The sequence below is a fragment of the Octopus sinensis genome, linkage group LG19 (genome assembly GCF_006345805.1).
Source record: "Octopus sinensis linkage group LG19, ASM634580v1, whole genome shotgun sequence".
Lineage (NCBI taxonomy): Eukaryota > Metazoa > Mollusca > Cephalopoda > Octopoda > Octopodidae > Octopus > Octopus sinensis.
The window spans coordinates 48,380,476-48,392,899 of record NC_043015.1 but is presented as its reverse complement, the minus strand read 5'-3'; the positions used below and the strand labels follow the sequence as shown (position 1 = coordinate 48,392,899).

Here is a 12,424-nt window from a genome sequence, read left to right as displayed (position 1 = left end):
GTGATTTTTTAAAGTTTTAGAATGACATGGTAGGGCTGAGGTGAGAGGTGAGATCTGGTCTGTTTCAATATAAAACAGGTTAAATATTTTGGCCAGATATAGCCAGTTTGAATGCTAAAGGGTTAAATTACTTGAATCCTTTTGTTACTATATTTCTATTGAAATTAATGAAGAATTTAGTAAAAATATAGCTGATGTTTGCAATATGAATTAACATGTAATTTTGATGGAGGGTTTTAATTTAAAACAAGAAGTTTATATCATAGAACCAGGGGCAGTCTGGGGCAGATTGATGTTGAAAGGATTAAAACTGGTGCTTTCTTTTTACTGAGTTGTTTATAAACTTTTCTTAACCCTTTCATTACTGTATTTATTTTGAGATGCTCTGTTTTTCTTTCAATTACTTTAAATATAACCAAGAATTTAGTGAAATAACTTAGTTATCATTCAGCCAGTGTTAGGAACATAAATTGTGACTAAGGTTTAGTGGAAGATTTTAATTCAAAACTTATGAAAACAAGACATTTGTACTTAGAGCCAGAGCCGGTTTCAGCCGGGTTGGTAACGAAAGGGTTAAACAGAATCTTAATTCTTTAGTCTTTTGTCAAAATTAATTTTAATTTTTTTTTTTTTTTCTCAAGCCCATCACTGCAATTTGAAGCTGCATGGGCGCTGACTAATATAGCTTCTGGTACATCAGCACAAACACAGGCTGTAGTCAATGCAGGTAAGACTTTGTTCTTCAAAATGTAATTAATGAAATGTAAAGATAAGAGATATTTAACACTTTGGATAGGACTCTTTGATGTAATTCTGTCGGAAGTATTAAATATTTCTTTTTATATGACACCAGTAAATGAGCCGTTATTGTCAAACATCATTGTTAGTTTCATCAAATTCTAGTTTCATTTGTTTTATTTTATAGGTGCTGTCCCATTGTTTCTGAGATTATTACAATCCCCTCATCAAAATGTTTGTGAACAGGCAGTTTGGGCATTGGGTAATATAATAGGTAAGTGCACTTTGAAAAGCTTTCACATGTTTAACTTTCAAACCTCAGCTTGTCATATAGTTTATGATAATGAACACACAAGGCCACAAAGACTTTTTGTTACTAATCTTTTGAACTAATATACTTTTCATTATGTTCCAATTAAGTTTTAAAATACTTGTGAATTTAGACTGCATTGCATAAAACTTAATAAGTTCTTGTATAATTCTCATGTAACTTTTTGTCTTAAAAAATAAATTGTAACTACAGATAAGTTGAGTAATAAAAGTATGTTTATGAAGGTCTTCAGTAGAAAATCCTTTGAATTCTGACTCGCTGCTTGATATAATGAAATTCGTATCCATTTTTTGTCAGAATTACAAATTTTAAAAACACAATAGGAACAAATTCCGGAAAAAAATCTCTCAAAATTCACGGAATTAAAATTACACTTTGATTGTTGTACAAAACTGTAGTTGAACTGTTTACGAAGTATAATACGTGTTTTCACGAATGTACTAAAAAGATTTGCTCTGATATTCTCATTTAAATATGAATAGGTAAGTTTGGTCACATTAGCCAAAATTTTTTTCGGCGGCTTTGGGCGGGTTGGTAACGAAAGGGTTAATGAAATGCATATCAGTACCTACTTTCTGCCTTGCAAACCATCAACCACAATTTTGCATCTCATTTTGCGAGTGTTTCTTGGGAACATTTCCGGTTGTTGTCCATCAATGAAAGGATGGTAGTGTACAGTCTTTACATTAGTTTGTAAGATCTGAAATATCCTTGTACAGAAGCCAAGCAGGGCTTTATTGTAAAAAATATTTTTCTTCCCTGAAGATGTTTTTCATTTGTGTTTATCTATTGCTAATGATAATTGTTATATATTTTTGTTTTTAGGTGATGGCCCTCAGTGTCGAGACTATGTGATTAGCTTAGGTGCTGTCAGCCCTCTCTTGTCTTTCATCAGCCCCTCAATTCCTTTGCCATTTTTACGAAATGTTGCATGGGTAATAGTGAATTTATGTCGTAACAAAGAGCCACCACCTCCACCGGAAACAATTAATGAAATTCTACCTGCCTTGTGTAATCTGATTCACCATGTAGATATTAACGTAAGTATTTACCTGATTCTAATCTTTGTTGTCTTTCCTCGTTTGTTCAGTCCAATATCTGTTCTGATGAATGTTTTTTTTAAAAAGATGAATACTTTACTTCATGAATATCGGTCTTACAAAAGACGTGTGTTATCTAATTTCAATTTGCACATGAAAATATTTCACTTAGGTTGTTGCCTGAAGAAAATACACACACAACATCTTTCCAATTTCCCAGTCTCTCGTCCTCGTCATCATCATACTTTGCATGGGAAATATGGACAGTGTTGACTTCTGTTTTGGTCTGTCTTTGGTAACAGAAGAGACTGACGCCTGCTATTCACAGCATGTGCCATCCTGACCGCATAACTGCAAGAATTGTCTTGTGAGCGCCCATGCATGGTAATGTCACATATGATGCTTGGCTTTGGTAACAGAAGAGACTGAGGCCTGCCATTCACAGCATGTGCCATCCTGACCACATTACTGCAAGAATTGTCTTGTGAGCGCCCATGCATGGTAATGTCACATATGATGCTTGGAGGATAATATGGGATATGTTGATGTTGGACATAAGCTGCTTCAGCACGAAGGATCGATGCTGTTATCCCTGAACTGGAGCTTGTTGATGGGGTGTTCTTTCTATTGACCTTAACTTGAAAACTAATTAGAAAGCATTTTAACCATTGGATGCCTGTTGTGTGCTAGTAGCCACAGCAGCAGTGGGACTAATTATACAGGAGCCATTACAGAGACACTTGGGAACATAAATTTGTGACAGTATAGGAAGAGCAACCAGATTGTAGACAGTATATACATATTGAAAAGGCGGTGAGCTGGCAGAAACGTTAGCACGCCGGGCGAAATGCTTAGCAGTATTTCGTCTGCCGTTACGTTCTGAGTTCAAATTCCGCCGAGGTCAACTTTGCCTTTCATCCTTTCGGGGTCGATTAAATAAGTACCAGTTACGCACTGGGGTCGATATTATCGACTTAATCCGTTTATCTGTCCGTTTGTCCTCTCTGTGTTTAGTCCCTTGTGGGTAGTGAAGAAATAAGTATATACATATTGAATCCACTGATTGGTAAAAATGGCCACCGAGAGAACAAAGCATCATCTAATGAAAAGATGAGAACAGTAACTATGAAATGTGCATTTAAGACCAGTTTCTGTATACGGTCAGTCCCTAAATAATGCAAATGTCGACCTGGTCGGTGAATTATGGTTACAAAATTGCCATCCAAATACATTGTCATAAGTAATTGAGATATAGTTTTACGGTATTATACTTGTTATTTCCGATGCACAAACGAAACCTATATGCAATGTTTTCTAAATAAAAGACTTATTTCTGTGTTTATATCCTCACTAGAATTTAGAACACTTAAACCATTTATCAGTGCACAAGCTGTAGATGTTTCACAAAAGACAAAAGTAAACTATGAAACATTATAATAATAATAATAATAAACATTGTGTACAGTGCTCAGGTGCACTACAACTCATCGAAAGTGTATATATAATCAGGTGTAGTTTCGACGGATTTCGGAAAGCATGAGGGCCTTAAAGGATGCAGTGTCATGGCAGTCAACAACTGACGCAGGCAGTTTATTCCATGCTTCAGCAACTGAATACGGAAAGGACTATTATAATCAGTTTTGAATAAGAAAGATGCAGTAATGTCTCAACATGATCCCTGCTTACTCAGATTTATTTAATTCTGGAATTAGCAAGCCGGCAGAATCATTAGCATGTCAGACAAAATGCTCACTGGCATTTCTGCTTGGCTCTTTACATTGAGTTTATATCTTGCCATGGTCAGTTTTACCTTTTCATCCTTTTGGAGTTCAAGTTTTGGAGTCGATGTAATTGATATGTCCCTTTCCCCTCAAAATTCGCTGGTCTTGAATCCTGCAATGGACCAGCATCTCATTCAAGGGTAGTGTGACTTCAGTCACTGATATGCCATGGAAAACTGGGTTAATGGCCTTGTTAGTCTTAGGCTTCAAGAAAAAAAAAATGCTGAAATGATTTGCCCACTAAATGGCTTAGTTATAGTTGACCCAACACAGTTTTATCTAAAACTTGTATTGCCCAACATTTTTTTGGGGAAAAAAGCAATACATCGAGAAAGAGTTTGACTCAATACTGACAGCCACAGGAATGTAATTTTGCACTGAGCTGTTTATTACATCCCAGTAGTGAATATTTACAGGTATGTATATGGGGACCACCCCAGTAGTCCGTATTTTGAGTTAGGTATAAGAGGATCATAAATAACAGAAAACAATCTTCTAACTCTTCAATGGTTGTTCAGTACTTTGTGAATTTAAAATTGGTTAACATGTCTTATTTTGATTAATAATGGTTCCACTCAAAGTAGAAATAGCTATAAAAAATAGCACGTAAATATTAGGTGAACAACACATTTGGATAGAAAAAGTCAAAGGTTGGTGTTTTTCATAAGCCACTATTTACATGCTATTTTTGTATCTTTTTCTATTTCAAGTTCAACTCATTCTCTTGAAGTTTCTTGATTCTTATGTAATTTCAATTATATATGTTTTTTTTTTTTTTTTCATTTTAGATTTTAGTTGATACTGTCTGGGCTTTGTCTTACCTGACTGATGGCGGCAATGAACAAATACAAATGGTTATTGATTCAGGTGTAGTCCCTTTCTTAGTACCCCTCCTAAGTCATCCTGAAGTAAAGGTACAGGTGAGTTATTGTAAACTTTCTCCTTTTAAATAGAATTGTAATAGAACTTGGAATCATTATTCAAGTTTTGAATTGACAAATTTCATCATCATGTAATGTGTATTTTCCACACTGGCATGAGCTGGACCGTTTGACAGGATCTGGTAAGACCAAGGAGCTGTTTCAAGTTCCATAGTCTGATTTTGTATGGTCTCTACAGCTGGATGCCCCTCCTAATGCCAACCACTTTACAGAGTGTACTGGATGCTTTTTACATGGCACCTTGGTTTCATGATATCAATTCTGTTGTGGTGGCTGGGTTTTGATTTATTTTTCATTTTTCTGACAATTTCTATATCTATATCTTCTTTTACTTTCTGGACTTAGTTGATGTTGAAGAACTGAAGGGTTTTACTTTTAACATGTTTCAGTTATTAAACTGAGAACATGTTAGGGCATTGGCTTGAATTTTGGTTAGACTGATCACACCCCCAGTACTTTTCTTTTTAAATCCGGTACTTATTATATTGGTCTCTTTTACTGACCTGCTATGTTATGGGGATGTGAACATATTAACACCAGTTGCCAAGCAATGGTGGGATGCATATATGTGCAAGGTTTTGGTTGGCCTGAGGCTGTAGTAGAAGACACTTGCCTCATGACACACAATGGGACTGATCCCTGAACTCTGTGGTTGGGAAACAAGCTTCTTACCATGCAGTTCCCCATCCCTCTACCACCATTTAAACTCTGATTCTTATTCTATTGGTCTCTTTTGCTGAACAGCAAAATCAGGAGGAAATAAACAAACTAACACGGGTCATCAAGTGATAGGGAAGAGGGTGGGGGAAGACAGAAAAACGCACATCGCGGGTTTCAATACAGGTTCTGTCTACTCACTCACAAAGCATTGGTTGGCCCAGGAAAATAGAAAACATTTGCCCAGAGTGCCATGCATTGGGACTGAACCTGAACCCTCACAGCCATGCCTTTTAGTCTTTTTTCATTAAAGTTGTAAAATCTGTAACTCTATGCAAATAAGGTATAATATTTTGACTCGTATTTTAACCCTTTAGTGTTCGGATTATTGTCAAATGTAATGCTTTTTTTATTGAAATTGCTTTGAATTAATTACAGCTTTGAGGTTTCGATGATGTGATTGTTTATTTTTAGAATGTTAGTGTAGGCTAGGTATGAGAGGTTAGATCTGGCCAGTTTGAATGTAAAACACAGAACATTTGTGCCAGATTTGGCCGGTTTAAATCCTAAAGGATTAAACTGGCCAGATCCAGCTTTTCACACCTACTTGCAATGTCATTCTAAAGATAAAAAAAAAACCTGTCAAAATCTCAATGCTGCCAGATAAGATTGGAGCCTGGTGCAGCTGCTGGCTTTTCAGACCTGTCAAACCGTCCAACCCATGCCAGCATGGAAAACGGACGATAAACAATGATGATGATGAATTGAGAGCAATGTGGATAAATAAGCATTACATTTGATAGGATAATCTGAATGCTAAAGGGTAAAGTTTATTTCAGTCTACTTCTTTCGTACAAAATTACTTTTTACTTCGGAAATAAATTATTACTCTATTACTTGTTTCAGTCATTTGACTGCGGCCATGCTGGAGCACCGCCTTTAGCCGAGCAAATCGGCCCCGGGACTTATTCTTTGTAAGCCCAGTACTTATTCGATCGGTCTCTTTTGCCGAACTGCTAAGTGATGGGGACATAAACACACCAGCATCAGTTGTCAAGCAATGCTAGAAGGACAAACATATACACACACATACATATATATACACACATATATACGACAGGCTTCTTTCAGTTTCCGTCAACCAAATCCACTCACAAGGCTTTGGTTGTCCTGAGGCTATAGCAGAAGACGCTTGCCCAAGATGCCACGCAGTGGGACTGAACCCAGAACCATGTGGATGGTTAGCAAGCTAAATCACTTAACGTTTATTTATTTATTTTCTTTTTCCTTTTCCTTCCAGACTGCAGCTCTTCGTGCTGTTGGTAACATTGTTACTGGCACCGATGAACAGACACAAATTGTCCTCAATTGTGATGCACTGCAGCACTTCCCTCCTCTATTGATGCATCCCAAAGAGAAAATCAACAAGGTAATTTTTTTTTTTTTTTTTTCTCTTTTTATTTGTTTCAGACATTGGATTGTGGCAGTACTGGGCCACTGCCATAAAATCAACGCCAGTATTTATTTTTTTTAAGCTGGAAATTTATTCCTCTCAGTTTCTTGCTGAAATGCTAATTGCAAGGCTGCAAACAAACCAACACCAGTTGTCAAGTAGTGGTGGGGGACATAGAAATCTACAGACACACACACATACATACATACATACATATGATGGGTTTCAATTTCCATTTCCCACATCCATCCACAAGACTTTGGGTTGACTCAGAGCTATAGTAGGCACTTGCCCATGGTGTCACATAGCAGGACTGAACCCAGTATCTTGTGGTTGGCAATCAAATTTCTTACCACAAACGGCCACAATTGGATGGTGATTTTTACGTGCCACCGGCACGGAGGCCAGTCGGGGTAGCGCTGGCAACGGCCACGTTCGGATGGTTCTCTTACGTGGCACTGATATCACAGCTACAATTTCCATTGATGTTGATCGATTTTGATTTTGAAATTCCTTAATTATTCTTTATTTTTATTCTTCAGGAAGCTGTGTGGTTTTTATCAAATGTCACAGCAGGAAATCAACAACAAGTGCAGGCAGTTATTGATGCAGGCTTAATTAACTTGATTATTCACCACTTATCACAAGTAAATATTTCCTTGTTGTTTCAATACTTTTAACAATCTTCTTCCTTTACCTTATAAAACTGTACAATTTAAACATCCAGTGAATTTCTGTTGTATTATTATTGAGAGAAAAAGTGTTTTGTTTTCTAAGTTTCATTTTAGTTTTGAAAGTATAAAAATAGATATTCAGTATCTTTTAGGGGGTCTCTGTAGTGTGTGTACATACGGACAGTTAATCAACTAATCAACTTTCTGATGTTCACAGCATATACTCAGTCAAACCGAACTAGAAATCTGATGATACTTTTTTGAATTTCAATCACCAAACTAAAGTAGTCTTCATTAACACACTGATTTGTCATCTTATTGGTGTAATAATCTCTATATATATATCATCATCATCGTTTAGCGTCCGTTTTCCATGCTAGCATGGGTTGGACGGTTCTACTGGGGTCTGTGAAGCCAGGAGGCTGCACCAGGCTCCAGTCTGATCTGGCAGTGTTTCTACGGCTGGATGCCTTTCCTAATGCCAACCACTCCGAGAGTGTAGTGGGTGCTTTTTACGTGCCAGACAGAGCTGGCAAACGGCCACGAACAGATGGTGCTTTTTATGTGCCACTGGCACGAGGGACAGGCGAGGCTGGCAACGGACACGAAACGGGGCGGTGCTGTCAATGGTCGCGAAACGGAAGGTTCTCTTACATGCCACCGGCACTGGTAACACATCTGCAATTTCCATTGATCGATTTCAATTCTGATCCTATATATATATATAAATGGCAAAATGTCTGCGTGTGTGTCCTTTATACAAATCCACAATTTTTCAGTTAGGTGGTCGTGCACATCTTCACATTTCCCCAGTCACCCCACAAAGCCATTAAAAAATCTATAGAAGTGACTTTTTTGTGAATTTTCTATCCAAAACCCAATCAAAATGCCCGAAACTTGATACGCCAATTGAATGCCAGCTAGCTGTATGTGATTGGTCGGAGATTTGGACAGTACTCGCGTATGTGTGCACGCACGCAGCTGTATATGCATGCACTAGCACTATGACCTGGCAACGTTGGGTCATAGTACTAGTAGTAATTATAATGGTTTCTCATTTTGACACAAGGTTGGCAATTTTGAAGAGAAAAGGCTTAGATGATGCCATTGACCCTAATATTTCACTGGTGTGTGTTACATTATCACTCCTTGACAGATAAAAAGCAAAATACGTCTCAACAGGATTTGAACAAGAACAACCAGAACAAAGCTGTGAGGCATCTTTACTTCAATCTGATGGTTCTGTCAGTTTGCTGCCCTTATGATAACCCTTTATTTGAAAAAAAGCCCACAATGTAAAAAAAAAATTTTCCAAGTGTGGAAATGAAAATTTCCAGAAATTATTTGGAAGATCCCGGGAAATGTACTTATGTTGCCTGCCACCCATCAAATCTTTGGATATTGGGAGTAATGATAGCTACCCTGGGTGGGGCAAAAAAAATAAGCAAATTTATTTTGGTAAAAGTGAAACTTGAACTTGCACCAAAACTATTGTTATGGTATATCTATGAGTCACGTTACTAATAAACATCTGTAAAACTACCTTCATGGTATATTTTATGAGCAATGTTTATGAAATGTATAGGAATAATGTGTTCCATTTCATTGCTGCAGACAGGATCATTCCAAAATCTGAAACACTTCCAGTCTCCAAGCTATAAAATAATGAGACTCAGAAATATACTAATCAACAAAATCTATGCTGATTTATGCTAATCATCCAATGTTAAGTTGCATGACCTTAAATATTAAAAGTCTTTTAGAGAATTAACCCTGTAGTATTTAAATCGACTATATCTGGCCAAAGTATTCAGTATTCTAGCTGTTTTATTTTTGAACCAGCCAGATCTGGCCTCTCTCACCTTACCCTACAATGTTATTCTAGAATAGTCATGTAGTCTCTCGTAATTTTGATATGACCAATTCAAAACAATGTGAATACCCGAGCATCACATTTAATAGAGTAATCTGAATGCTAATGGATTAATGCTTAACTTGATATGATTTCAATGTTTCAATTTATTTCCTTTCAGGGTGATTTTCAGACACAGAAAGAAGCAGCTTGGGCAATTAGTAATCTTACTATTAGTGGCAGAAAGGAACAGGTAAGGAAAAAAAAAATGAAGTTTTCTAATTTTCTATTTTGTTTCATAAAACGTTAGCTAATATTCTTACGTGGTTTAACCATTCTTTTTTCGAACTATACTTTGGTGTTGTCTATAATGACTATAACAGTAGTCCAAGCCATACCAACATGGAAGACAGACATAAGATTGTGAAAGTTATTGTTTTCCCTCTTCCATCGTATTTTCTCTCTATTTTAACTTGACATAGGAGCTGTCATTCTGTCTTTGGAAGTTTGAGATTGACGAGAAATTTTGGTAGAACTTATGGCTGTATATTCATTAACTTATTAATTACATATATAATTACCATGGTTTGAAGAATTGGACAATTTCTAAAGTAGTATTGTTTTGCCATTCTAGTACTGTCATTCTTCACATTTCCTCAAGAAACCAAAATAAAACCAGTTAGTCAATTCTGTCTCTTGTCTTTAACATTAATGGACTTACTTCCAACCGTCATTCCTTACTAACATCCAAACTCTAAGGCAAATTTCTCAACCTTTACTGTTAATCTCTGCTGTTGAAGCTATATATATATATATATATATATATATATAGTAGAAATATGTTACAAAAAGAAAATATAAAATACACGTGGAAATGTAAGGGTAAAATATGAAAAATCAACGAAAATGCGCATTGTAAATAAAAAGGGCTTTTTATGACAGGTAACAACAAATATATACATTTAGATGGATTGAGGTAGTAATAAAAGTCATGATTATAAGATGAAGTTGGAAAACAAAACGAACCATGGTTTCCACAAAAAGCTATTCATCGCTTTGAAAACACTGGCTAATACAGCAGCTTGGCAAAAGAGACCAATAGAATAAGTACTAGGCTTACAAAGAATAAGTCCTGGTGTCAATTTCTTCGATTAAAAAAACCCTTTATGGCACTGCTCCAGTATGGCCAGAGTCAAATGACTGAAACAAATAAAAAGAATAAAGAATATCATACCTAAGAATGGCTACTGAAGACACATTCTTCATACTTTCAAATCGTGTGTGCCCAAGAGTTTATAAATGTCCTCAACGTTTCTTTCTGTAAATCAATAACTTATTTGCTCTCACATCCAGTGGCACCATCTCTAAATAGTCCATACCATTCTTCATTCTTCCCTAACCATTTCCATTCGTGTTATCTTGATGCATCTGAGGTACTTCAAGGCAAAGCTGCACTAACTCCATGAACAGATGCTCCGAAAGCATCCTCCAACTGGGTTGTGCAAAGTTTGTCTCTTTCAACACCAAAAAACCACACATTGCTCATATTCCAAAAACATCATCCCACATCAATACGAGCTGCATGCAGCTAGGGCTCTTGTGGTCATTCCAAATGTTTTCATTGAAGATCTCAAATGGTGAGCACACATCCTTAACATAGCTACGACTGCATCCCCATTAATATTGGTCCTTGTCAGAAAACAGTTCAGCTTCCCACATTTTCTGACCCTCTACAAAATTCAGGTGAGACCTACATTGTAAAACTGCTCCTATGTCTATGATGGAGCTGCAGGTGTTACACATACATGTGCGCACACATTCTACACCACATTCAGAGAAAGCTCAACATATTAGTACAGCCTCAGCACTGCAGAATTGCTGTCTCCTCTCAATGCATTTTTTACTACAGCTACAGTGAATACTGCCTCTCTTGTTACCTTTGTGTTCAACTTCTCCACTAACAAAGTAGGTCCAGCCCGTTTTTCCCCCCATACAGTGGCCTTCTGGAATTTGCTCTCTGCACATGCCTTTTTTATTGCAGTCATCAGATTGCAGCAATTTATGTCGAATGTCAAGTCCTCCACTGATCTCCAAGGGGTTGTGGAGGTCATGAGGCCTGCTCCTTTTTCCCAGTCTAGCAAATAAAGGATGAACAAAACAGAAAAAAAAGAAACCCCCCCATATAAGCCATTGCAAAACCAAGGAATGATATTAGTATGGAGGGGTCAGCTGACATTTGCAGCAAGGCTTTCATCTTTGTATAACCACATTTCAAATGTATAAGCAGTAAATTAAATTATTCTTCCTTTTATTTTTTGACAACTTAATTTCTTTCTTTTTGTAGGTTGGCTATGTTGTTCATGAAGGAGTGATTGGCCCCTTCTGTAATTTACTGGGAGTTAAAGATCCACAAGTTGTTAATGTTGTTTTAGATGGCATTAACAACATATTGAAGATGGCTGGTGATGATGTTGAATCTTTATGCCAGCAAATAGAAGAATGTGGTGGTTCGTATATTTGCTCTACTTAGTCAACTGTTGATAATTTATCTTTGATTATTTTTCATGTAAACATAAAGATTGATGGAAGTGACGAAGTAAAGAACAGATGTGGTCTTTTTTTTCGAGAGGGAGAGGAGTGATTGGCAGAAAGGGAGAGAAGCGGTTGAAGAATGTTAGCATCGGCGCATTTGTGCAGTTGGTGGGAGGGCAGACTGGTAATTTAAAGTGGCCATATTCAGCCAAAATATGCCTCCTGTTTTATGATCAAACTGGTCTGATCTAACCTCTCACACCTACCCTGCAATGCATTCTAAAAATAGACAATAAGATCATGAAAATCTCAAAGCTTATGAGGCAATACGTGACTGATTCAAAAGAGTATAAATAAATAAGCTTTACGTTTGACAGTAATTTGAATGCGAAAGAGTTCCAGTTGCTGATTGAAACAAGGAATGT

General features: G+C 36.8%; 1 protein-coding gene across 1 annotated transcript in view; it reads left to right on the top strand.

Moving 5' to 3' along the window:
- Positions 1 to 12,424, top strand: part of LOC115221966 (importin subunit alpha-4) — a 46,950-nt gene that overhangs the window by 24,874 nt on the left and 9,652 nt on the right. The window contains exons 5-12 of the mRNA XM_029792064.2: positions 642 to 727; positions 926 to 1,012; positions 1,895 to 2,109; positions 4,679 to 4,810; positions 6,789 to 6,917; positions 7,484 to 7,588; positions 9,649 to 9,720; positions 11,812 to 11,974. Coding sequence (XP_029647924.1) covers positions 642 to 727; positions 926 to 1,012; positions 1,895 to 2,109; positions 4,679 to 4,810; positions 6,789 to 6,917; positions 7,484 to 7,588; positions 9,649 to 9,720; positions 11,812 to 11,974 — 989 coding nt within the window. The remainder of the gene's footprint in view (positions 1 to 641; positions 728 to 925; positions 1,013 to 1,894; positions 2,110 to 4,678; positions 4,811 to 6,788; positions 6,918 to 7,483; positions 7,589 to 9,648; positions 9,721 to 11,811; positions 11,975 to 12,424) is intronic.